The 26,167-nt window shown below is 42.9% G+C and overlaps 1 protein-coding gene across 1 annotated transcript; it reads left to right on the top strand.

Moving 5' to 3' along the window:
* The first annotated feature begins 568 nt into the window (after positions 1–568).
* tent4b (terminal nucleotidyltransferase 4B) lies at positions 569–24,700 on the top strand. The gene is made up of 12 exons (XM_086189247.1): positions 569–1,489; positions 17,643–17,766; positions 19,472–19,518; positions 19,719–19,839; positions 20,794–20,901; positions 21,165–21,293; positions 21,422–21,635; positions 21,777–21,903; positions 22,398–22,501; positions 22,641–22,837; positions 23,114–23,260; positions 24,526–24,700. The coding sequence occupies exons 1-12, from the start codon at positions 930–932 to the stop codon at positions 24,682–24,684; spliced, it is 2,037 nt and encodes a 678-aa protein (XP_086045373.1). The 5' UTR covers positions 569–929; the 3' UTR covers positions 24,685–24,700.
* The last annotated feature ends 1,467 nt before the right edge of the window (positions 24,701–26,167 follow it).

The raw sequence follows: 26,167 nt of genomic DNA, 5'->3' as shown, positions 1-26,167 counted from the left end.
ACGAAGCCTCTTGTAAACTGAGTACCTTCTAAGGAGCAGAAGAGGAAGAAGAAGAGATTTTACTGGGAAATATTTTCTGGATGAAACAAAGACTTATTATTATTCCAGACATCATATTTTAACTGAAAGCATGTCTGGAAGGCACCTATTCTTGTTCTGTGGTTTTTCCTTTGCACTCTGGATATGCTGCTTTTTTTAAACAGAAAAAAGTTAAATTTTATATCACCCGCCATCTTATGAGTGTAAATACAGCCTAGTACTATAAAAACGGGTGTTTTGCTCCACTAAAAAGTGCAAAAATCTTGGGATTATGTGAATTGTAGCGGAAAGCAAACTTTCACCTGGCCGACCATTATTAAGGTACCTCTACGGTTTAACGTATAGCCTGCAGGAAATTATAATCAAGTTGGCGCTCTTGCACGTTTACACCTTGTCCATTTCACTTTCAGGAGAATAATAAATCAGATCTCCTTACATAACAAAAAACAATTGTCTGTTACGTAACAGCTGTTTCTCCTCCCCCCCTTTCCCCGCGCATGCGCGCTGGCACCGCACACTCCGCCATTGAGGGACCTACGATCAGGAGGAAAGGGTCAGTGAGGCTCTTCTTCGACAGACAGAAGCTGCGTGTTTCTCCAGTCCTCACCCGCAACTTTGGCTTGAGCTGCTATCGTAACATTTGACTTACAGTATTGTCTTAATTTCTGCGTATGATTTTGGTTGGTTACGGAGTTTCGTCATTACCGAGGAACGTGTTTTTTTTTTTACCTGATTCAATAAGTAACGGGGCAGCGGAGAACCTCAGCTAACAGCAGCTATAACGAGGCTATAGCAGGCTAGCTAACGTTAGCTAGCGACCTGGCTAGCTGCACACGAGCTGAACATTGCTCGGTGGTGGGGCGGGGGGGCGGTTTGCCTACTCTCGTTTGATGGATCCGAGAATTTCCTGGTTTCAACCAGAACAACGCGGACCAGCAAACAACCTGTGGATGCAGATTTGGGAGACGACACAAGGGCTCGGGTACTTGCATGTAAATAGCAGCTACACCACTGGATCTCCAAGTACGTCGAGCCTGAAAGCAACCGTCAACGGGGCGTCGGGAGCCGTCCTCACCAGCAGACACGGAGCGCTTGACTCAAACACCGGCAGCAGTGAAGCCAGGACTCAGGGGATGTCAACCTCAATGGGGGACGGAGAATTAACGGAGCAGCGGGACTTTATACCACTGGAAACCAATAGCAACCACAACAACCGAGCCCCTAGCAGGGGCGGTGTCGGAGGAGGGGGGCAGCAGGGCAGCGGGGTCGCTGTGCTTTGGAGGGGGCTGACGGACGGACACCCCAACAAAAGGAAAAGAGACAACAAAGCTAGCACTTTCGGATTCAATTCCAGCCTCTTGAACAGTGGCAGCGGCCCTAACACGGAGGGTTACGATGGTTACACGGGCACGCCATGGAAAGTCAGGAACTACTCAGAAGGAATTGTGGGGTAAGAGAGTTTAAGTTTATTAAGCTATGGCATTTTTTGAAAACGCGCTGCTGGGAGCGCTTGCCTCCTATAGAGCAAGCCCTCATAAATCAAATGTAGTGAGTGGCTCTAGTAGGGGGGGGGGGGGGGGGGCTTCCACCAGTGTGCGAGGCTGGTAGCGTTTCAGGGGATCCCAGGAAACTGTGCTTGTATTTAAATCCCCGCACCTGAGCGTGACATGCAGGGATGCTGCTGTTAGCAACTTAGCCTCGCCCCACCCATCTTGTCAACCCTGACACATGAAGCTGACGGTTTGGTAACTTAGAACATGATGTTTCAGAGCCAGCCACTCTTGAACATAAACGGTACATTCAGTAAGGTTTACACAGCCAGCCGGGAAGCACAGATGACTTGAACCTACGTCTGGGGCAACTTTTAGTGACTTGTGCAGTGCAAGAAGTAGAAAACTGTCTTCAGGATGAGAACAGCATTGTATTTTTTTTGGTGAAACTTGCAGTGTCCAATTGTATTTTTTTTCTAGGTAGCTTAAAAAACGGCCAAATACACAATGAAGTGAAGCTCATATTCAGCCCATAGGGACCCATTACACTTTTTTTTAAAAGCCATTCAAATGGAAGAATAACTATGCTTCACCTTTGCGTTGCATTTTGAGTGTTACAGTATAAACTTAGAAAAGAGAAGCGCTGAAGCTTGAACCAACCTGAAAGTCCTTTCATTTTATTCATGGCTGTTATATAATTTAGTTTTGTTTTTTTTAAGGGTTTTATCAAAATGCAAACTTGCTGCATGCATACTTTACATTTATGTAGCTCTGTTGACAACGAGAGCAGGGAACTAAAAGATAATCCAGATGAGACAAGTTTGCTCCCTTGGTTTGCCCCGGGCCTCATCAAACTCATTAAGGTCAGGCTGTTTGTCAAAGGTGTCAAAGTTTGTGCTGTGAGCAGGTATCAGAATTTTCACTGACACTGATGGCTGAAGGTTAGACTTTCTTTTCCCTGATTTACAAGCAAGAAGGCGTGCGTCCTGCACACAAATATAGAATGCACTATTGATTCCTCGCTGGAGGAAGAGGGCAGCAAACAAGCCTAAACCAAGTCGGTTAGCCAGGATGAGCCCATGACTGAGCAGATGGAGCGCTCTGGCAGTTTGCCACCTCATGAGGAATAGCAGCTGTAGTCAGCTTGATTTCAGTCAGAATGTATCATATCTGTGACAAGTTTTACATTTGCAAAAGAACCAAAATGCTGGCAGACATCACAGGGAATTCTCAACTTCTTTGAAATTATAATTAAGTGTCTATGTGTGTGTGGATAATGCAAGTTAATGTACTAACTCTTCCACTGGTTCCAAACAAATTCCAGAACTGATGTTGCATGTATGGAGAGATTATAGCTAGTTTCTGTTGCATTCAAATACATTTTGCTCAGTTTGCAACACACAAAGGGACATACACAAGAGAGCTAATGCTGCATGGGGGATTTAAGGGGGATTTTGTGACAGTGAAATTATAGCATTGTTGAAAATATTGTAATGTTTAATCTGATCACTCTGCTGTTGTAAGAGGAAATGACATGCTTTTCACAACCATGGCCCAATCCAATCCTACAGGGGATTGTTAGTTACGCTCAAGATGTTGAGCAAAGTGTATTTTAATGCTTATTCTTTTTTATGATGTCGGCAAGTGCCCAGATCTCAACCAGCCCTTATCAGTTAACTCTATTTTAAATGCACAGGATGGATCATTCGGAACACCGGTTAGTGTAGTTAACGGCACCACAACTGCTCGCGCCTCAGCAGGGCTGCCCAGAGTGGGACCCCGGGGGCCAAATCTGGCCGTGATAAGGTTCAATGTAAGCCCATCTGTTGTAAGAAAAAAAAAAATGTAATAGCTTTATTATGAAATATGTAATAACATAGGGATGGTGAGGTACAATGCTCTTTAGACAAGTAGGATCCCTAATGTTGAATTATGTGTTCATAATCTGCTCAGATGGCACAGCAACACTTTGCAGGCGTCAGTTTGGCAGGAGAGGCAGAGACAGTGGTTTGCAAACAAAAAGCGTTTTAATAACTCAATATGTGTCTGTTTTTGGCCGCCAGCCTCCAAAGTTTGGGCGCCCTTGAGCCATAGGAGCCCATCTTTTCAAGTGCCTGTGCCCAGTTCTGGTACTGACTTGGTGGTCAAGTGTATTTCGATCTGGGTTCCTCATGTGAAAGAGTGGTCTTGTGATAATTGGAGGTTTTTCTTTTTTTCCAGTGTCTCTGGTCTTCTGGGTGTGAGTATGTGGAGAATTCTGTTCACACCTCTCCACTAATCTATCCATGATCTGTTGGTGAAAAGGATCATGTTTAGTGCCTAACAGCGTTGAGCTTGCACAATCCCCAGGTGCTCCTGGGTTTTTCACACTGGAGATTGAATATGTTGGATTAACTTCTACTGTTGTAGTTGTAAGACACAAATGGCGCCACTGAATCGGATGGGGGTGTGGGGGGGTGAATTTGTAGTTGATTCATCTTTGCTATTAAGAACTGTGGCTGAATTGTGTTGAATTTAGATGTAAGATCATCCAGGAGGTCCCCAGCAGTTATTTTAGGCTTGTCTGAACGCTTTCAGTAGATGTATTAATGTTAAAGCTTCTGTGGTGTGGTGCCGCAGCAACTTGACCCTGTAGTTTATGCTTCATTAGTTTTGGCCTCTATTAGTTCATGAACCACATTTTCACCTCCTTCAGTGAGTCATTTTCAAACAAGTTCCCCCCACTTTTTCCACTGAGTGTCAGATTTTAGACTAATGTTTAAGTATTGGGGTCTTCACCGTTGGACTGCCTCTGTCTAGGAGCAGAAAGCCCCCTCCTTTTTTTGTTAGACTTGTGCAGACAAGCAGAATGCCAGTGTTTGGAGCTCAGCGTTTGGCTGATCCTCATTTATAGTAATATGGGAGCTCTCTGTTTGCACTAGGACATTCCTTAGTGATTAGCTCCTCTAATACCAGAACCTCAGAGCCTTGATCATAGCCAACACTGAGGGCTCTCTGTCTAACCAAACTCTGGTAGTTGACAATACCAGCAGGCGCTGTGGTGTTACAGGACATATATTTCAAAAAGCACGTCAAGCCTTTACGGTAATTCCACGTTTAAATGTCAACACATGTATGAAGTCTTTTTGCCTTGAATGTGTAGGAGGGCGATAAATGTCCACTCCCACTGTTGGTTATATTCTAAATTTATGCATTAAAAGAAGAAGGAAGTTTTTTAATAGTCCTGCTGTTGGTGATGAACATGCCTGCCTTGTTGATTTCATATTGACATTTGTAGTACTTCAAAATTGATTAGCTATTGGTTAATAATACACACTTTTCTAGCACCCAGCTCAGCTTCCAAATCTCCATCCTTTGTTCAGTCTCACTGCTGAGATTACAGTTTAGTTTGTTAAGTGTCACAGGATAAGAAGGTAGGAGGATTTAGGACTTCTTATTAAGTGCCGTATCAAAACAGAGTGTGAAAGTATGTGTTGCAGTTGCATGAAATAGTTGTGGTCATGTGGACTCGTGATTTAAAGCCTTGATTTTGGAATTTTTTTGCTGTTGAGTCATCATCTTTTGCAGCTGGAGTTAGCTGCATCCCAACCGGAGTTGCACTTTTTTCAGTTGGTTTGATTTCATCATAATTTTGTTGATGTTGTTGAATGTGCATGTTGACATTGTAAGGTTTAAGGTACATAAAATAGCAACAAAATACACATATATGTATTAATGAATGTGTTCAAAGCATTTTATGTGAACGATATGAATCAGCGCATGATACAGTGCAAACTATGGCACCATTCTGAATCTATGAATCCCATGAATATCAGCGCCTGATTAAAATATTCCTGATCTGATATGATCCCATTTCTAATTTCAACAGGACTGTTGAGCCCGGAGAGAAATGAGAACTGGTTTTGACTGAGATCCAGATGGCTCGCTTTCGTAGCGATGTGTCAGTCACATGACAAACAGAGTACCATGCTGCATTGTGTATTTTACTCCAAATTCGAACACAATCCACGAAAATGACTCGTGTCCAAATGAGGAGGACTTGAAACCGGTGCTTGCTACTGAAAACTCGTTAGTAAAATGTTTACTGGGGTAATAAATCAAGTTAGTGATAGGACCATTGACTCTGACTTTTTTACATTCAAAATTCTTTTGGCAACCACAGAAGTTGGCCCCCGCTGGTCATTAGAAAGAATGCCGCTGTGAAGCAGTTGTGCTTCACACTGGGAGGGTTTGTCCATTCTTTATTCAGTCCTCAGGAGCAGACTGCAGCCAGCCAGCTACACCAGGTGTCATCGGTGTCCACGGTGTAAAAGTGCATTTTTTGTGATTGGCATCATGAGCGTGTTCATCTAAAAGATAAAGGAAAAGCCATTTAATTTTTTTTTTTTTTTTTTACACAAAAACTGTAATTAAAATGTCTTTGTAACAAATATCCAGCGAGGAAGTTTCTCGCACTGTTTATGTGTGTTCTTATATTTGGACGTAGAGAATGAAATTATGTTTGGCAGCTCAGTTAGAATGAGTGGCTGACTTTGGTTGTGGGGAAACATGATACATGGACAAGTTTCAAAAAACAGTGAGAATGGGTGGATGTTTAAACACATTTTTCTTGGGACAGTCTGTACACTATATTTGGCCATGGGGGTTGTCTAGAGAGACAGAGGCATGTGCTTATTTGTGTTTTACACTCCCTCAGTCTTTCTGGAATGGAGTTGGTCCAAGCAACCTGCCTCCTGATGGAAAAGGATCGGTGTGTTTACATGCTCCACACGGCCTCACTTCCTCAAAACAAAGCCAACCCTCACAGAGAGGGAAACCCGAGCTCCTTGTGTGTCAGCCCAACCAGATTGGGAGTTTTAAGGGAGTGTTTCCGCCCCATTTTCTGCTCCTGGAGAATAGTGGTTTAGATTCTTTATATGGGCAGAGGAAGTCAGTGTAGCCTGGGAGAACTGTGGCCCATTTCTTCCCTGCTGAACTGAGCCCTCGTCTAGTATTGTGTCGAGAGTCTTAATTGTGTTGGCAAGATGCGGTGTTCCCAAGTTCCTGACATTTTATAATAGAGAGATTGTGAATCAATTAGTTCAGAGTGATAAATGGAGTGAGGTCAGTTGCTTTCTCGACAACAGTCCAGGGTCGTTCATCTAGATTTGACTTTTAATTTATGCCAGAATTAAAGAGCAATGTTATTTTTCCATTCATTGTATTTATTACATTAATTAGAGAATCAATAATTTTTGAGCTGTTGTTGACAACACAGGGTACGTACTTGCCCATTCTTAGCCTCAGTCGTCTGGACCCATCCAACCCACTAAGAATGGTAGAATTGGTAGGAAGAATGGTCAAATCTACTGAAGGGACAGAATGGAAAAAGATCAGGCAAACTGATCAGATGAACAATGTGCAGAATGTACTCAGTCTGTCCTTGTCCTGCATCCAGGAAGCTAAATCTTGCTACTAGCCAATAGTCATGAACGGGACCTATTATGATACAGTCACATGCATAATATAACACGTTACATAATGTGACAATGGCCATCTTTTCATATTAAATGTGACCAAAGTCTCAAACAAAAGAGAAACATGCACAAACGTAATGGTCTGGTGGCGTTGAAGATTTCTATAGTTTTTACTGCCGTGGAGATGATGTGATTGATTGCCTGTCTTACTAATTTCCTTAATTTCTCATGAAATAGTCAGTTGACCTTTCTGTGGAAGAAATAATCAGGCATGTTCAGTTCTTACTATTCGAAATATATCCACACAATACTCCCTATGACGTGTCAGTTTCAGATCTTGGCAGAGGTCTAGACTCTCCGAGTGCACTGGAGTTTTCTACATTGGTGACAAGCTGACATTCACCTGCTGACATCACTGATAAATCAGTCAGTCTCCACCGTGAAGTGCAGGGCTGCTGCTCCGCTGCAGGATTCTGGAGGTTTGCTGAATCAGAGGAAATCGTGGGGGTCATTGTGAGCAAACCTGCACAGCTGAACTAATTTTAGCGTGAGATTTAGTCATTTTCCTCAACTGTGTAGCTATTCACCGACCTGCTCGCTCCACATGTTTCCATACTGGGCTTTTGAAATGGTTTGTAGAGTTTGGGGAAGTTTGAAACTTTAGACTTTTTCTTCCCGATCTGTTGCTCTCAATCTGAACCTCTCCTGCTCACATGTGTCTCTAATTCTCGTCAGGCTTTTATCTCATCAGTGTTGATATCAGCCCAGAAATTCACAACCAGTGCATCTATTCGTAGCATCTGGTACTGGCAGTCTCTGGGTGTTTGAAATCTTTCTTATACTATTGTTTCATTGGTATTTTAGACAACGTATTTTGAGTTCCTTTGTGATTTCTGCCCCGATTTGGCACAATCATTGTATTTTAATGCGCCCAAGGAGGACAGCCTCGCTGGTGGAGTAGATCGTTTGGTGTTCTTGTTCTGTTGTGCCACCTCATGAATTTCTAAAAATAAGATGTTGCAGTCATGTTTTTTTTTTTTTTCCTTCTCCCTTATTTTGCACAGACGAATTCATTAATCATTCTAAAGCTGTGAAAAAAAACTAACCCAAACATCTAGATTTGTTTGGTCAGGTCAACTTCGACTAACCATGTGAAAGAATTTCCCATTTCCCACATCCATTTTCTGGCTTCCCTATGTATGAGCTTCTGATGCTTTCGTTGTAAACTCACGTCCTCACATGCAGTGATAAAGACAAAGCCCCGTGGCCTAACATGGTTGTAATGACAACACAAACAACACTTGATTTAGTGAAGCCTGTTGTCAGCCGCCAGTTCAGTGATTGAAAAAGAACATTGTGTGGTTAATCGCTAACTGATGAGTAGTCAGGGCCCATGATTTTATTACCATTTATTGCCAGTTTCTTTTGGGGATTTATGACTCCCAGCATTAGCACACAGATAGCACCTCTGTGACTGAAGCTCCATTATTAGAACTGCGGGTCATCCAGCTTTTACAGGCATTGACGTCTATGTCAAGCTCTCCTCTCTCCCTCTCTCTCTACTGGCTGGCATTCAGCCATAGAGTGTAAGGCTGCAGAGAGAAAGAGAGAGAGAAGCCTGCATGCTGCTCCTTTGGACTGTAGGTGCAACAGGCCCCTTCTGAGCAGCACGTGTGGGCAGCTCTCCATAACTCAGCCCTCCCATCTGTAGAGTGGAATGTGTTTTTAGCCCTCTGTCCCATGGATACCCTTCACATGCTGCAGACTGATGCAGTCAGCATGCAACATACAGTATTCTAGTTTTTATGGCCCCTGACCATGACTACTACTTTTTTTTTAACTTGGCAAACTGTGTACGGCATAAACAAATCCCTTTTTTTAAAAAAAACCCAAAAAACAATACTGCTTTTCTGTGTAACGCTAATGTTAAGTGCTAAAGTAGTGCGCAAAAGTGCCTTTAATTTGCAAGTGCTGCCAGGTGGAAAATTATTATTTCCCATTATATAGGACTTTTTTTATTTTTAAATAAATATATTCATAAGTCAAGTCAAGTCAATTTTTTATAGTGCCAAATCACAACAAAAGTCATGTCATGACTCATGTCTCGTACCACACTCCTTCAATGAATTTACACCCAACAATTCTCGTTGATTAAGCACATCCTGCAACAGCAGCAACAAAAACCTTCCTTTTAAAAACTATAATTTTGAATATTTTGTGCTGAAACAAAACTTTACTCCTGGAGGGAATGGTTACAACTTTAACGATGAACCCTGGTGAGTTTTAGTATCGCTGCTGTGAATTCTAATTAGCATTGATGCCCTGTGCTTGATTACCGGTCTTACAGCCTAAGTTGACAGCAGGCTCCCGAACGCAGGTGTAATATTCAACATGTGTCAACAAAATGTAAAACATAATTCCCGACATTACGATCACCTGTTATCGAAACTGTGTTTCCCCAAGTGGTGTGGCGGTGTGCGTGCGCACGTGTGTGTGTTTGTTCCACTCTCCCACTGCAGTTTTCATGGTGACGCAGCGAGAGGCAGTTCACAGCTCGTCTACGAAGCACATGCGCCATGTGATGTGTGGAACTGTTTTGCATCATTGCCATCTGTAAAAGACGTTTTAGATCTATTCAGACCAAGGGTGGTTGCAATTTGACAAATAATTCAGTGCATTTATCAGTAGTTGCCAATATTCTACCTTACTTATTTTGGTCACAATAGAACTATAATAATTATGAAACTGTTGTCATCTCTAAACTCTTGGGTATGCACAGCTAAACAACTCAGTCCTCCTGAAAGCTTGAAGAGGCTTCCCATGCTAGTGCTTTCCTCACTGTTTGGAATACTACTTAGGAACTGAAACCAGTGATGCTGCAAGCCTCGCAGCCTTGTTGGACATTGCAAGGGACAAACTTGGTACTTGTGATAAGGAACATAAGGACTTAATTTGAATTATTGCGTAAAAGTAGATAAAATGGAATCAAGTTGATTACATTGAAACCCCCCTCCCCCATTCAAATTGCTCTTTGAATTTATACAAATTGAAGTGAAAGTTCTTTTTTTTTTTTATTGGAAAGTTCAGAAAGTATTTTAAAGTCAATTTTGATGATAATCCCCACTGACAGGACACTGCTTGGTATTCATGGTGCCGTATTTAACATTCAGCTCCTCTGTTTTGACCACAGTCCCTGCATCACTCAGGCATGACCAAGACTAGCAGCAGCAGCAGCAGTCGGCAGTGTTTGGGCTTGTGTGTCACTGGAGCCGCTTTGCCCCGGTGTCCAACACTTAGCACCCCAGATCAGTTCATTGATCAAATATTAATGATTCTACCATCTGTGAGACATTGACACCTCTGCTCCTGTTTGGAGTTGCCTAATATTGAGGCGACGTGTGTGAGGCGACGTGTGTGAGGCGACGTCTTTGCCTTCTGGCAACTGTGTCAAGCAGAAGCTGTTCTTGGTTAGGGAGATTCTGTTGCTGCGGGAGTGTCATGTAACACGCTGCAGTCCTTTAACAAGGTCCAAGACAGACGTTGTCATAGACGGCCTGTCTTCATCTTTCATTACCTGCCATTTTAATGGGTGGAAATATTTTATTGACAAATGAGACAGGCTTTTTAATTGCACTCTGTTTTCTCCATCACAGTATTATTGAATGTACCAGTCCACACTGGATTGTAATTACCAGCGCCACTTCAGCCAGAGCTTAAAGGTTGGGCAACCCTTCTCTCAGGGAAGTGATCTGAGGTTGGCAAGACACTGACAGAAGGATTTCCCCATTCTGGAACTCTTGCCTCACTGGGAGGAAATCCTGCTGCATGCACATAGTTCAGCAGGGCTCGCCCTGTTGACTGGGGCAAATGAAACACCACACCAGGCCTGGTAAATCTAGCAATTCAGTCACCCAGTCAAGCCAGTGATTAAACAACTTAAACAAATCTGGGTTTTTGGACTTGCTGACGAGTCGGCGAGCCTTCTGGCCTCCTTGTCATTTCACACTGCTTCAGCACAAAGGTTCCTCCATCATGGTGTTTTGTTTATGCTGTTATGCTGTTGGTTTACACAGAACCAGTCAGCGCTGATGTATAGATAGATAGATAGATAGATAGATAGATAGATATACATACATACCTTATTCATCCCCATCGGGACATTTCAGTTATCTACCAACAGCCCATAAAACCATGATGAGACGATATAAATGGAGACACAGGCACCATGAAAGACATCAAACACAAACTGGTTTTCTCGAAGGATGCCTCTGCCAGTAGGAGCTGCCGTGATCAAACGTCACGCCCAACCAGTATGTAATGAGAGTTAAAAGCAAGCCATCTAAACACGACCCAGAGCCCTGAGGTATACATACCTTCGTCGAGCTGATCGTTCTGGGAATCAACACATTTTTAATGCCAGAATAGATGGGTGACAACTAATCTCAGCCACGATGTTTTGGATGACCTGCTCTGCTCTTCCAACTGACGCTTTCACACAGGCGCTGGTTAGGCACTGGTACGGGGTCCGTCGGCAGCTCAGAGGCACAGCGATCTGAAAGCACCTTGAATGAGCTTCTTAAAAAGGACATCTGCTGCATGCATTTGAAATGAATTTAAATTGATCTGATAAACTTATCCCTGAAATTAGGTTAACAGTACTATGTTAAACACAATAGCACCTAAGTGAATTTATTTCTGATCATTGTCGAAGTATTTTCATCTGCCGGATAGCTCAGAGGGGGATTAGATTAGCACTGAGAATGAAACAGCTGTTGGGCCAACATCAGGATAATACACTTGATGACAACAGTAAACTGAGCCCTCTTGTTTGTTGCATCAGTAATGCCGAAGTAGGAGCTCTCGGGATTCTTCACAGGGGTCGATCTGTCAGTTCTCCCCATGCTTCAATCAAATTTGTCAGCAATGGTGGGTCATGTTAGCACTTGCAGCATGTAACTTCATTGTTTCCTTTGCATTTCTTTGGATAATAAAAGTTTAAAAAAAGAAGAGATGTTGGTTTTGCTGGGGTATGCACCAAACAACAACTTCCCTATCGTGGGGAGAAAGTGATGTGCAGACTGGGACACCTGTAGCATTTTGAATATTGTTCTCTGCTATATTGTGATGTTTAGTGTTGTTTTATAAATTGTGCTGCCCCAGTATACAGTATATGAATCCACAACACTGTCTGTCTGGTAATGTAGAATATATTCATGTTACCTTGGCAGCAGTACTGCTTCAGCTCAATTATTAATCAAGTTGTCCAGTGGAAACCCACCACCCTTGAGCACTAAAGCCTGTGTAAACATCCTCAGGTCACTAAGCTGAATGTTTCTCTGACAGGACTGTAACACTTGTTTGAGCCTTCATAACAGCTCTGCATATCACAATCAACACAAAATTAGGACTTTTAACCCGTGACTTGGCAAACACTGGCATGAACACTCCCAGCACCAGCAGTAATCAGGTATGATTGCCACAGTGCTTTGGCAACATTTGAGTGGTTATTATAATAACATTCATGGACTGAGCCATGGGCGGCAAGGTGCTGCAGTGGTTAGCGATGTCTCCTCACAGCAAGAAGGTTCCGGGTTCGAGTCCCGGCTCGGGTACAGGATCTTTCTGTGTGGAGTCTGCATGTTCTCCCTGTGCCTGCGTGGGTTCTCTCCGGGTACTCCGGCTTCCTCCCACAGTCGAAAGACATGCAAATGGGGACTATATATAAACACACATAGACAGGCTGGTTGTCTCTCTATATGTGTTGGCCCTGTGAAAGACTGGCAACCTGTCTGGGTTATGCCCTGCCTCTCGCCCGAAAGCTGCTGGGATAGACTCCAGCCCCTTCCGCGACCCTTAATCAGGATAAGCGGAAGAAAATGGATGGATGGATAGAATGAGCCATAGTTAGAAAAAGAATGAATGCAAAGGAAGAAAAACATGTTTGTCCTCCAGGAGCTTCAGCTCTCTGGAAACATTTTTCACAAGATTACATAATGTCACTATGATATAGGCAAGTGGGATTAATCCGATAAGCAGTGCCGAGGGCCAGTGTGCACCACAGACAGGAGCAAGACTGATATGCAAGTCGATCCAAGGAGGCGGGGCATGAGATGTGAATTCCGTGGTTTCTCCCATCATGTAAAGACGAGGAGCAGTAGCAGCATGTTTGCTGGGAAATGAAGCCTATGGCTGCAGTTCTGGAGCAGAGGTGCTCATGTTTCTGGGATGTCAGCTTTTTTATTTATTATTTCGCAGTGTAATCGACTGACTGAAAAAATATGATTAAATATAAGAGGTTTTGAAGCTGTCAATATTTGTGTGTGTATCAGTATGACATAACTTTATAGTAAAAGGAGAGTTGCTACTGGAAGTATTCAAACGACATCACTTAATTGCAAAAATGGACGGGAAAAGCCCCTTAATTACTTTAACAAAAGCTTTGTAATGCATTTGATCGTTTTCCCACCTTGTGCATTTCATTTTTCACACATTACATTACCTTTTCATGTTTGAAGGGTTGCATTACAATTTAACAAAATGGAGCTACAGAGAGCGTGTGTGTGTGTGTGTGTGTGTGTGCGTGTGTGTGTGTGTGTGTGTGTGTGTGCGCGCGCGCCTTTGAGCGCTCCTGCACATGCACACAAACTTGAGCTGCTAAGTTTCATTTTACCCTGAAATGAAACCTAATGTTTGTGTGAAGGACTTTGGAGTGTCAGGAAAAGAGATTAGTTGTTGGGCATGAGCAACATAGGCTGTAAGCAAAAGTATTATTTTCAATACTGGCAAAACCGCAAATGATCCTCTTATTATATAAACTATAAGATATAAAATGAAATTAAATCTTGACAATTTGGAAACTAACTAACAGAATTTGGAGGTTGCAAAAAATAAGAATCAGTGGAAGAAAAGTGTATTTCATTTCTATCTATTATTCTTTGGGCCGTAAGTATTTAGAACAACAAGACCTGATCAAACTTAATTTGTTTATGTGGAAACGAGGTTAAAGATTCTGCACTTTTTTGGACATTGCTGTCATTTTAGTGTTTCCCGAGGTGGGAAACTAAACAGACTAAAAGCATCTTCTTCCCTGGCAACCACATCAACAAAATCCATACGTACTAAGAATGCAGTGAATGGCAGCAGCAGAGAAAGGAAGACGGGAGGGAGCACACAGGTGAATGGAAACATCACAATAATTCTATATGGACACTGCTGCTATCTGTGCCTGTGCTAGAGTGAGCGTGTGCTGAACTGGAGCACTGAAACTAAAGAGATGCAGCATACTGGACATTGGTTTCCTTTTAGCCTAGATCATGCATCTATAAAAAGGCCAACCCTTTCACCCCTCACTGGGCTTGTTGAAGTTTTATTACTTTGTTAAAAGTCACTAAGCACACATCAAATGTAAATGCACATGTCTTTTATGTTGCTTCTAATTGTTTTTTCTTTTATATCTATTATTATTGCAACCTTCAGTTCCCCCCCCCCCTCCATTCTAAACCTCTTGTTTCAAAAGAAAAAATGCATTCATCCCACTTCTTTATTTGTGGTCCGCTCTGTAAAGATTTTCTTGAGATAAAGCCACCATACTTCTGTGTGATAGATGTGTTTAAGAAGTCTGGCTCAGCACAGTAGATTTATGTGATAGAGTTTACAACACAGCAAATAAGTGATGTCATTTTCTTGATACAGTGGCTGGATGGTTCCGCTGGGTGCAACTCCCAGGTTTTAGTCTTCGAGTCTTCTGCATTTGAGTTACATCTTTCATGTGCGCTCAGACTGAGCAGCCCGTCAGACAGGCTCTATTTAGATGGACAATAGCCGTGCATGCAGCATCCTCATTCACTTCACAAAGGCTGCAGCCTTGAAGCAGCGAGCCGCACACCTCCCCATAAAAGTTAAGGCTGCCCTCATTTTGCTGCAGTGCTTTCCAGCAACACTTATCAACTGTCTGCAAGAAAATGCTTCAGGTGGAATATTTTTAAGTGTTCCCTTGGTAACTTGCATAGTTTCTAACAAACATTGAGACTGAGGTGCACATTTGCATTGATGCCTACGTTTAAAGTGCTGTCTGAGTATCTGATAAACAGTTTATTTGACCTTTACTGGTAAATGTAACAGGATGATCACACGTTTGTCGGGATGCAGTCACTGTGTGTCCCCTGGTGGCTTTACTGCGAGTTTTAACTGGAAGATCCATGAGCGACAAAAACAGCGGCTTCATTCATTTTCAGTGACAGCCGGCAGCGAGAACCGAGTGACCTGGGCGACCACCTGAGGGACCGCCGGCAATCCTAAGTTGTTTTGTGTCAGCTCACGGTTACAGTTGATGCTGCAGGTAGTGCTGATGATAGCGTTTGGTGAGGGACAAAATTGTTGTTTTTCTTTTTCTGCAAATATTTGGTTGGTGGACCAGTAACCTTGTTACAGTAGTTTCTTCAGATGCAAATACAACTATTGTTTGTGAGACCATGTCCACAATGGCTGTTGTCCCATGTAGAGACAGTGTATGTACATGTGTATATACATATATATAGCTACATCCATCCATCCATCGTCATCCTCCGCTTATTCCTACACATTAAGGGTCGCGGGGGGGCTGGAGCCTATCCCAGCGTCAACGGGCGAGAGGCGGGGTACACCCTGGACAGGTCGTCAGTCCATCGCAGGGCCAACATAGAGAGACGAACAACCATTCACACTCACATTCATACCTACGGTCAATTTAGAGTATTCAATCAGCCTAGTCCCCAATTGTATGTTTTTGGACTGTGGGAGGAAGACGGAGTACCCGGAGAGAACCCACGCAGACACGGGGAGAACATGCAAACTCCACACAGAAAGATCCCGTGCCCGAGCCGGGACTCGAACCTGGAACCTTCTTGCTGTGAGGCCACAGTGCTAACCACTGCACCACCGTGTAGCTATATAGCTACAGTGTATCTATAAATACACTAACAAATGCAGGCACAAATAGTCCTCCTCATATCTTAATCCCAACAGCCGTCACTCAGTGTTAGTAACTGAGTGTATCTCTTGTCCAACTGTGTGCGGTATCTACAGGAGGTGGTTCTGTTGTTGAATACAGAAATATCTTTGCCCTCTTGTTCAGTTGTTGACTATTGGGGCCAAACCTGTCATTAGCTTCATTTTTGGGTTTATATGGTTGGTGGTGTGTGTGTGTGTGTGTGTGTCTGTATGTTTGTCTTCCTGTTTGTCCACCCACAGAGACTTGTCCCTGCGTCTACGTGTATGTAGATAAAACTGGTCAGTGAAAAGGTCAGAGCATGTGGGCAGAGCGCTCTGTTCCAAGGACAAATGCAGTGCTGTTGCTTTGCCTGCCCTCACTAAGTACAACCTCTGCTCTGACATTACTCTCAGCCACAGCGGCGGGTCTGGTTTTGTTTTTGCTCTGACCAATAGTTCCTCCAAAATGAAACGGTGGTTGTTGAATAATGTTCTAAACTCAGCTGCCTCTCTCAGGAGGAGAGAAACCTCTTGCTGTGGTGGTGCTTGTAGTGTCTCGCATGGTCTTGTTAATCTACCTGTGGAGAAATTGACATGAACCGCATGAGAAATGTGATTGTACGTGTAAATTCACACCCGTGGAACAGGTTAAATGCTGAACATTAAATCATTTAGAGAAGTCCTGGAGATGCTTGCTCTCTCTCTCTTTTTTTTTTTTTTTAACAAAGTTGTATTTGCCAGAAGAAGGTTGACACATTTTTGGCAACACCCTCTTCACACATTTCTGTTATATTAATCCATGTATTGGGTGTGCTGAGGACAAAATGCACCTGCATCTCTACAGGAGCTGTTTTGTAACATTATATTCCTTAACCAGCCTTTTTTGAATGAAGTTTTGGTAAGTGAGGAGGACGGAGGAGGACATGAGACTGTGGCTCAGCTTGGCTGGGGTGGACTTAGCCTGAAGCTACCTTCTTTTTACAGCGCGAGCAGACCCTAGTTTGCAGTTTTGTGTGTTTGCATAAGTATAAGTGGATGAAAAGGGAAGAGCTATAAGCTATGTCCTGTCAGTGGGACAGTGTCTGGCATCTGGCAGAGACTGTTGGCACCCGGTCCTTTGGCAATGTGTATTGCACCCTTTTCCTCTGCTGCTGACATGATGGCCTCATAGGCCACAAAACTGAGGCCATCCCTTGGGTTTATTTTTTTCCACACTAAAATGAACGTGTGAACCGGGATTTTGGCTAAAAAAACACAAGACCACAACCACAACAGCTCTCCCTGCACAAACCTTAAGCCAGTCAGTTGCCAGTTCCATCTCATATCGGCAGCTGATGGTGGCAATAAACATCCATTCTCTTGTTGCATGACCTGGGTGCTGCGTATTTGCCATAAGAAACCACAAAATTAGCAGTACACATCCCACAATTTGATGCTAAGTGTAACATGGAAAACCATTTAACATTTGGCATCATTTTGAAGTCACCGGAGTGCATAATCAAATTGAAATTCTGAGTACAGTTCTGGGATAGCACGAACACTGGATGCCATCTGATGGGTTTTCTTTATAAATGGGAAAATGGTTTCTGAAAGCATTCCTTTCCTGTCTGTCCAGGGAACAGCTGCAGCCAGCTTTGACTTTCTCCTGTGTGTGATTGACTCTTCACAATGCTGTGTTTGTGTTGTTCAGGTTACATGAAGAGATCAATGACTTCTACCAGTACATCTCCCCACGGCCGGAGGAGGAGAAGATGAGGCTGGAGGTGGTGGACAGGATCAAAGGTGTCATCCACAACCTGTGGCCCAGTGCTGAGGTACATGTGCTGACAGACATTCTGTGTCAGTGTGCCAGTGGAAATTTACAGTGAACCATTGCAGAGGAGTAAAACAACACAATTAAGAGTGCCTTTAAAACTCAAACGGTGAAAACCAAAAATTGAAAAATATGGCTTTTGTGTCATGTATTAGTTGGAGGAGGGCCATTCTCCTCATCACTTCAGGGAGAACTAACTTCTGCTTCATGTAGGCTCTCAGTTATTCATCTCTAAATTTCTAGGCTTTGTTTAATGTTTCACAGTTTTTTGTTTGCTAGATGGAACTGCCTATCAAACAGGTAGCTGGCTTGGCTGCTATCTAGAAGCTTCTTTGGAGAGACGCTTTGTCACTAGAGGTGATTTTCTTTTGGCAACCAAAGTGACTAGAATGGTGAACCCACTGGTTTGTGCACCGGCTCAGCAATCTGATCCAACTAACTTGGGCATGAAGTCCTCTTTAATTTACAGCAGTTAAACTGACTGTAAATGTCAGACTGTATTTGATATCAAGCTAAGGACTGGAGGCCCCAGCTCGTCTTAGCATCTTGTTTTTGCTATCTCTCTGCTGCACGGATCTGTTTGGGTCACGGTATCAGCAGAACCTCAGGCTTGTGCCGACTGATGCTGATCCTGCTGATAGAGCACTCTGCTTGAAAGTGTTGCTTCCCCTAAATTAAGGAGCACTGTACTGTCTCAGTCCTGCCCAGCTCGCCTCCTTTTCCGCTGCAGCCCGAGGAATGATTAAGGGCAACCCGGTCGTCACCTCAGTGTGATGCTAGTTTAATTGATGAGCATAGATTCCTCCATGTCCACACAAGTCTGTTGCTGCTCCACAGAATGGTGAACTTGATGAAAGCCTCTCCATCTTTGTTCATCTTGGGATTGAAACCATGCTGAGCCCATCTGTATTTACCTCAACCTTCATAGAAGCCTTTACATCGTACAGTCCCCTCATTCACAAACACGGTTCTGCAATCAGCTTAGCTCTGGACATGTGACTGGGCTGTAAACCAGAGTTTACACTATGGGTTGATTTGGGATGTCGAGAGGAGGTTTAACGGAGTAAAGAGCAGGTCAGGGCTTAAATCTATTTCTGTTCGGACAGCAATTTGTGTGCTGCTCAGTGGGAGGTTTAAAAGGTGGAAGGTTGGAGTTATTTCAATCACCGCTATAGTGTGCAGATTAGGAGATCAGTGGCTTAAAGGACTATTTTGTATGTCAACATGCTGCCAATTTTGATTTCCTCACCAATGCAGCATGAAACCAAAAATATGTGCTTAGGTGAGCTACCCTAGTACCTGACATTTCAGCTGTGGCCAATTTAATATATTCTACTCTTGCTTTTACCACTGATATGTAGTTTTTATACCACACCTGTGCAATTTGTCTTGGCTTGTCAATGAGTCAACTTGTTGTTGAATAGCATTTGTGGAGCTTGGAGAACAGGTTTTTTTTTCTTCTTCTTTTTAGTAGTGAAATGAAACTGTGTGGGAAAATAAAAAGAAAATGTTACTCTGTGCTGACTTTGGTTCACACCTTCGTCCCTCAGTTTCAGTAAGAACTACTAGAGCTTTCAAGAGATTTAAAAGTGAAGCAGCACAGAAGCAGTTATAGAGAGTGTATGGTGTTGAGCAGCATTTGCATAAATTACTGTACTGTCATGTGGGCAAATGTTTCTGTGTGTAATAATGTCCTCTGCCTCCAGGTCCAAGTGTTCGGGAGCTTCAGTACTGGTCTTTATCTGCCAACAAGGTGAGCCTGAGCCAGGTTTCCTAAACCAGCCCAAAGACCGAAGCTCATGCTTCCTCTTGCTGTGATTGTGAGCTGTGATGTGCAAAGAGAGAGGGACAGAGATGCCCCTGAATTGCCATGTCTGGTGTTGTGTGAGGTTGTCCATTATGTAATGGTTCATCAGTGTTGGCTGTCATGTCTCATCATCTGTTTCCCCTCAGTGACATCGACTTGGTCGTTTTTGGGAAGTGGGAGACACTGCCACTGTGGACACTGGAAGAGGCTCTGCGGAAGAGAAACGTTGCAGATGAGAACTCGATCAAAGTTTTGGACAAGGCCACGGTAAACTCACTCCCAAATAACAAGCAAGCTATGAAATCAGATTGGCTGTTTCCACTGTATATGGTTTTCAAATGTGTACATTCACTACTACAAGGTGAATAATTCTCAAAACAGCTTGTGGCTGCTGAACCAAAAGAATTTCACTTCAGCGTAAAGTTTGTTTTTTACTTGTATTCCCTTTGCTTTAGCAGGATTTTTGCACTGACACAGAATCTGGCAGTGTCGTACCATGTAAAATGTAATTAAATGTTAAAAGTCAGTTTTTTCCCATAAATATAATAAATATCACATCACTCTTGCAATCATTAATTCAAATTCTTCCAGTTAAAATGTCAAACCTTAGCATGCGTGTCTTATTTACTGGTATTTTCACATTCATGTTCATCAGAAGAAGTCCCTGAAGAAGGTCTGTGCTTCAGTACATCTCAAGTAGTTTGTTGGACTTGATAAAAGACGGTATTTTTCATCCAATGTCAGGCATTTGTAGTCAGTAGTACCTCAGACATTATCTGGACAGGAACTGGCTCATTGTTTTCATGGTCTTCCTTCTTATTTCCAATTCCAATTTGCTGTTTTGTGATTTGTATTCTTTCTAAACTTTGTGAAGATGGGATTTCCTTCCCGTTTGGGTTCATTCATCTTAAAGGATTTAGGAAGCTTAGCTTTTCCTTTGTGTTCCTGGGTTCACTCTTGAGGGGGATTTTAAAGAACCAATAACTGCTTTAAACCTTTTCTCAAGGATTTTGGTTAAGGATTAGATTAATCCTAAAAAAGTGAGTTTGTATATGATTGTGTTTGTGTGTTGTTTTACTATCTGCTTAGAATAAGAATACATGTTTAATTAAAAGTGTGTTTTACCATCTTGCACAAGTTGGACAAGCTTATAAATGTTGAGTGGGCACCTCAGTCACAAGTGAATTACCTGTCTGAATGTGTGTTTCGTGTTCTCTTCAGGTTCCCATCATTAAACTGACCGACTCCTTCACTGAGGTCAAGGTGGACATCAGCTTCAACGTTAAGAGTGGTGTCAAAGCTGCTCGGCTCATCAAGGAATTCAAAGAGGTAGGGTGTGCAGAGCTTGAGCAGCTCTACGTTGTGAATGTTCCAGGCGCATGAGCCAGCTTTGAACATTCAGGTGGAACCTCCCACCCCTTTTCCCTCCTCTTCCTTCCACCTGAGTGCGCACAGCGCAGCACAAAATTGTGAGGTTTTGAATGTCTTGGGGGTGGTGGGGCTTATTATCCTCCATCTTATGGACCTTGAATTCTTTCTTCTTTTCTTTTTTTCCATTTAGTCCCTTATATCCTTGTCTGTTTTCCCTGCAGAAATACCCTGTGCTGCCTTACCTGGTCCTGGTGCTGAAACAGTTCCTCCTGCAAAGGGACCTCAATGAAGTTTTCACCGGGGGAATCGGCTCCTACAGTCTCTTCCTCATGGCTGTGAGCTTTCTGCAGGTCAGATGCACTTGGAGAAACCTGATGGCCTCATAGATGAATAAGGATGCTTGGAACTGTGGAACTGGTCCACAGTTGGCCAAGTTTGCAGTAATTCTGACATCAACCTGTATTTTTTTTTTTCCCAGCTCCACTACAGGGAGGATGTATGCAGTCCAAACATCAACATCGGTGTTCTGCTCATTGAATTCTTTGAGCTCTATGGTCGCCACTTCAACTACCTGAAAACGGGCATCAGGATAAAAGATGGAGGCTGCTACGTTGCCAAAGATGAGGTTCAGAAGAACATGATGGATGGCTACAGGCCTTCCATGCTCTATATTGAGGACCCGCTGCAGCCAGGTAGGAACAGTCGACATCTCTGTTTTAGTCAGATATGGTGTATTTCCTTAAAGCATGATTTTTGTCGAAATGCATCTGAAAAGTAGAAATGAGGGAGAGTCATGGATGGTTGCTGTAACCATCTATCTTGTGTCCCAACAGACAACGACGTTGGCCGGAGTTCATATGGTGCCATGCAGGTGAAGCAGGCATTCGACTACGCCTATGTGGTGCTTAGCCACGCTGTGTCGCCCATCGCCAAATACTACCCCAATAACGAGACTGAGAGGTAAGACGTTAATCACTAAGCTACTACCGAAGTGTTTGACACCACAAATTGACTCATTTCAAACAAAGATGATGAGGTTCTCACAGGTCACAGCTCAGTACAGTAGGTTGCTAATATGCTTATAGCCTACAGCTTAAGGTTTCCAGGTGGAAGTCATGCTTGTTAAACTGGTTACTGCAGTATCTTCATGCATGTGCAACCATATGCTCTCTGTGCGGCTGTGCACAGACTGTACGTTGTTTGCTCAAGTTAACACCCATATGCTGCTGTTGGCTTTGGTCTGAGCAATGTAACCTCCAAGGAACAAATCATTTGAATGTGAAGCAGGTATGATTATGCCCAGCCTTGTACCTGAGTCATCAAAGCATCGTCTCAGTCTTGCTCAAGAAATTAGTGCATTCAAGTCATTATTCTCATTAGGGTGGACATGGTTTATGTTTCAGTGACCATAATGATATAACTCTGATATATATACACATATTTGCATATCACAGCATACTTGGCCGAATAATCCGGGTGACTCAGGAAGTGGACGAGTACAGAGAGTGGATCAGGAAGAACTGGGGGAGCCCGTCTCAGAATGATCTGCCACTCAACAGTACGTTCAAACTGCTGCCTAAATTGTTTGTTATGATGGGATAAGATTTGAAATACGAACTGAAATTCCAGTCATATCTCGAATCAGTTGAGAACTGAACCCAACACTTTGGATTCACTTGACATTTGTGTTTCCCTAGGAAATGACGTCACGCTGTTTGAGTCTCAGCAGCTCGATGAATGCAACAACAACGTTCCGGATGACGATGTTGTGATTCTGCCGGCTCCTCACAGCAAAACCTCCTCCAACTCCTCCTCTCCATCCCCGTCTCTGCGCTCTTCTCCCTCCTCCTCTCCACTGTCGCCTTCCACCTCATCCTCCAGCTCCAGCGATGCGGTCAGTGTCGCGCCCCCCCCCCCCCCCCCCCCGACACACACACACACTCTCACATCCTTTAAATGCTACATTATCACACGCAGTGCATATCCGCTTGATAAGGAAACATCCTGGATTTTTTTAACCACCCTTTACTTCATTTAAAGAATACTGCTGCGATCTATGTCGCCATTTCACATTTTTAATTGTTCATTGTACAAAAACACAAATGCACAAGTCTTTCTGCTCTCTAAATTGCAGTCTGCTAATATTGTTGCGTGTTCTGGTTTTCTCCAGGACTCAGATGGAACACCGTGTAAGACAGCCAAGCAGCAGCCTGGTCGGGGCTCCAGCACCCACAGAGAAAAGTCTGCTGTTGTCACTAATCACCGAACACAGAGCCACACCACCAGCACTCCACCTGGAGGCAACAAGGGAGGAAAGGTGTGCTAAGCTGTATGGAACACATATTTATGCACCACATTCAACGCCCAACAATTCAAGAGGACAAAGGGCGCTGTATCAAAATAAGCATCCTAACAGTCTCTTTATGAAGTATACTTTTATACAAATTTACACACAAAATGAAACCATTCGTGTTGTATTTCCAAAAACATTATTAGATTATGTTATCAGCACTTGCTCAATTGTCATGAGATAACGTTTGGTGTGATTTGGCACCGTATAAATATAAAATGACTCGACTTGTTCAAGATGATGCTGGTATTTTTACACCAGGACTCCATACCCTTTGTATCCAGGTTGAAATGATCAATGTGGACCAAAATTATTGGTGTTGTTTCAACAACGTTTGAGAACACTATGACTGGCATGTATGAAACAGCTGCAGCTAGCATACATCACTCCACTAAAGGAACCTGTTTTGAGATTGTTATTCCTCCAGTGTCTGACATCACTGAAGGACCCCACATGTAACTGAAATCTCAACGCCTTACTTCTGTCTCATTTCCCATGATCCCTCTGGTTTTGGTTGTCTCTTCCAGTGTATTTTGGCCACATGGAAGAATGTGTCGAGCCCAGCCATAATCAGAGGGGTCAAATGCACTGACGTGGTGCCACAGTGTTGTATTGCGTCAAGTTCTTGTCACTGCAGGACAAGACAGACTTAGGCACCCGGGTAGTGCGGTGATGTGTTGCGATTCCCTCCAATGAAGGGGTCGTTGGTTGGGTTCTCTGCTGCCCCCGGTTGAGCATCTATACGGGTAGAATTGGCAGTGTCTGTGGGTGATCCTTCCATGTGCAATGTCCCCTTGGTGAAACTCCTCTCCACTTGCTGAAAAGATGTGGCCAACGGCTCCGCAGTGCTCCCCAGACTGGCAGAGAGGGTGGAGCAAGACCTGCAACACAAGCATGATGTCAGAATCTGACAATGATTATCTCAGCCCGTCTGTCATAAGAAACACTTTTATTGGGCAGACTTTCACCTGGACTGTTACCTGCTGTTATTACTTTACAGCTGTTTTGCAGCAGCAGTCATTGTTTTACCTCACTGTTCAAGCAATTCTAAATTTTTGCGTCTATTGATCATTTCGACCCAAACACATGAGGAAAATAAGGCTTATATTGGGAAAAGGAAAAAAACAAAACATAATTTCCATATTAAGTTCACATTCAGAATATATTAAAGAAAATGGTGTCAAGTGGGAAATCTGTTGCAACGCTGAACTTGTCTTTGCTCTCGACCTCAGGCCAGGATGTCTCGTTCACAACACAAGGGCGGCCATCACGGGCAGCAGAGCTCCTCCTCAAGCAACAAAAGTCATCAGAGCAACAAGCCACACCACCAAGGCAACAGCAAGAAGAGGAAAAATGTGCGAGACTCTACACAAGACGACCTCTGCAGATAGGGGTGACCTCACCTACCCACCCCCAACCCAAACCCCACCCTGCCCCCTTTGCTGTCCTCCTCCTGCTGCCAGACTCCAGCCTTTGGAGGTTGTTAGTAGTATTAAAACTTCTACAGTATCTGTCTCTCTGTCAGGCTTTTCGATGACATGCAACAATTTCTAGCAGGAAAAAAAAAGAACAAAAAAAAAAGTTGTTATAGGAATTGCGGTCTAATTACTTGGACCTGAAAACTGAAATCATAAAGGATAGATGCTTATTTGCTTCCTATGGCTTCTTTTATGGAGCAGGTTTCCTTTCCACAGCCAGCACCTGCATAACATGCCTCTTGCTCCTCCTGCTGTACAGGAATAGAAAGGCCGCTGTCTGGAATCTACTCTGGAGCAATACGAGGAACTGCTGGCTGTACCTTTCACCGACGATAAAAAGATCAAAAACTGTATTAAAAAAAAAAAGAACATGAAAATGGCTTAAAATGTACAAAAACAATGTTGAACAAACAGATTTTTTTAAAGATTGCATTGCATTTGTAAGATAACTTACAAATACAATCAGCAAGAGTGGGATATAATAACTTATGCATGAGATTTCTTTTTGTTGGTTGATTTTTCTGTTGGTTTAATCTGTTTTGTTATGTCTAAACAGGTTATACAAAGATTTGTAAAAAAGAAAAAAAAGTATAAGGAAAAAAACAACAACAAAAAAAGTGCTGAAAACACAAGTAAGAGGAAATTGTTTTCATATGATCTTTTTACAAGATATACCGATTGAAGACATGTAATCGTACACATCTTGTGCCCGCAGCTTTTTTGGGTCCCATTGCCAACACAAATCATCAGCATCTACTTTTACTTTCTCTCTTGTGAGTGTTTAATAGCGTTAAAGGTTAGCCTTTTGTGAGCCGATGCTCACGTACATCCCTATAGAGGACTGGGCGGGTCTTTCTCTCTCACCCAGCTCAATAGCACAGCCACACCAATGTAGAGGCTTTAAGACTACCGGTTTAAATAAGTAAAGGGTGATTATGGTTTTATTGAAAAATCCTACACTTGAAAAAAAAATGTGTAACAATACAACTGTGGGTGATAATCTGTTCCTTTGGTAATTTACCTACTACAAAATCATTTGTATTTGTTAAATGTATTTATTTTTTTATTAATTATATGGACATAGTATGGATATATGTATTATTAACCCTTTGAGCCTATATCTTGAAATAGGGTAAGTTTGTGGGAAGTGGGGGGGATGGGGACAGGTTTATTCAGGTACAGCAAAAATGCCACCTATATTATATCATTGGTTTTTTTCTTTTTCTTTTTTTCCAGTGACAGTTGAGTGACCAAGTTACTTTGAAAAGTTTGAGAAATCATTTTACTAGTCATACAATGAGAATTTTGTTTTAATATGTGGCTGGTCTACTTAAGAAGGGAGATTATTATTTTTTATTTTATAAATTATAACAACACAGTATGTCAATCCCCCCTC

The sequence above is a fragment of the Aulostomus chinensis genome, chromosome 2, assembly GCF_037954235.1.
Source record: "Aulostomus chinensis isolate RoL2024-O1b breed Wild chromosome 2, RoL_Achi_v1.0, whole genome shotgun sequence".
In the NCBI taxonomy this organism is placed as follows: Eukaryota; Metazoa; Chordata; class Actinopteri; order Syngnathiformes; family Aulostomidae; genus Aulostomus; species Aulostomus chinensis.
Note: the sequence above shows the minus strand (reverse complement) of the source record. Positions and strands in the feature narration are given on the sequence as shown.

Bases quoted from the DNA above. Each gene is read 5' to 3' on its own strand.
- tent4b (XM_086189247.1), top strand. From the start codon at position 930: ATGGATCCGAGAATTTCCTGGTTTCAACCAGAACAACGCGGACCAGCA. The intron at 17,767-19,471 runs GTACATGTGCTG...CTCTGCCTCCAG, and splicing joins ACCTGTGGCCCAGTGCTGAG to GTCCAAGTGTTCGGGAGCTT. The intron at 22,838-23,113 runs GTCAGTGTCGCG...GGTTTTCTCCAG, and splicing joins CCTCCAGCTCCAGCGATGCG to GACTCAGATGGAACACCGTG.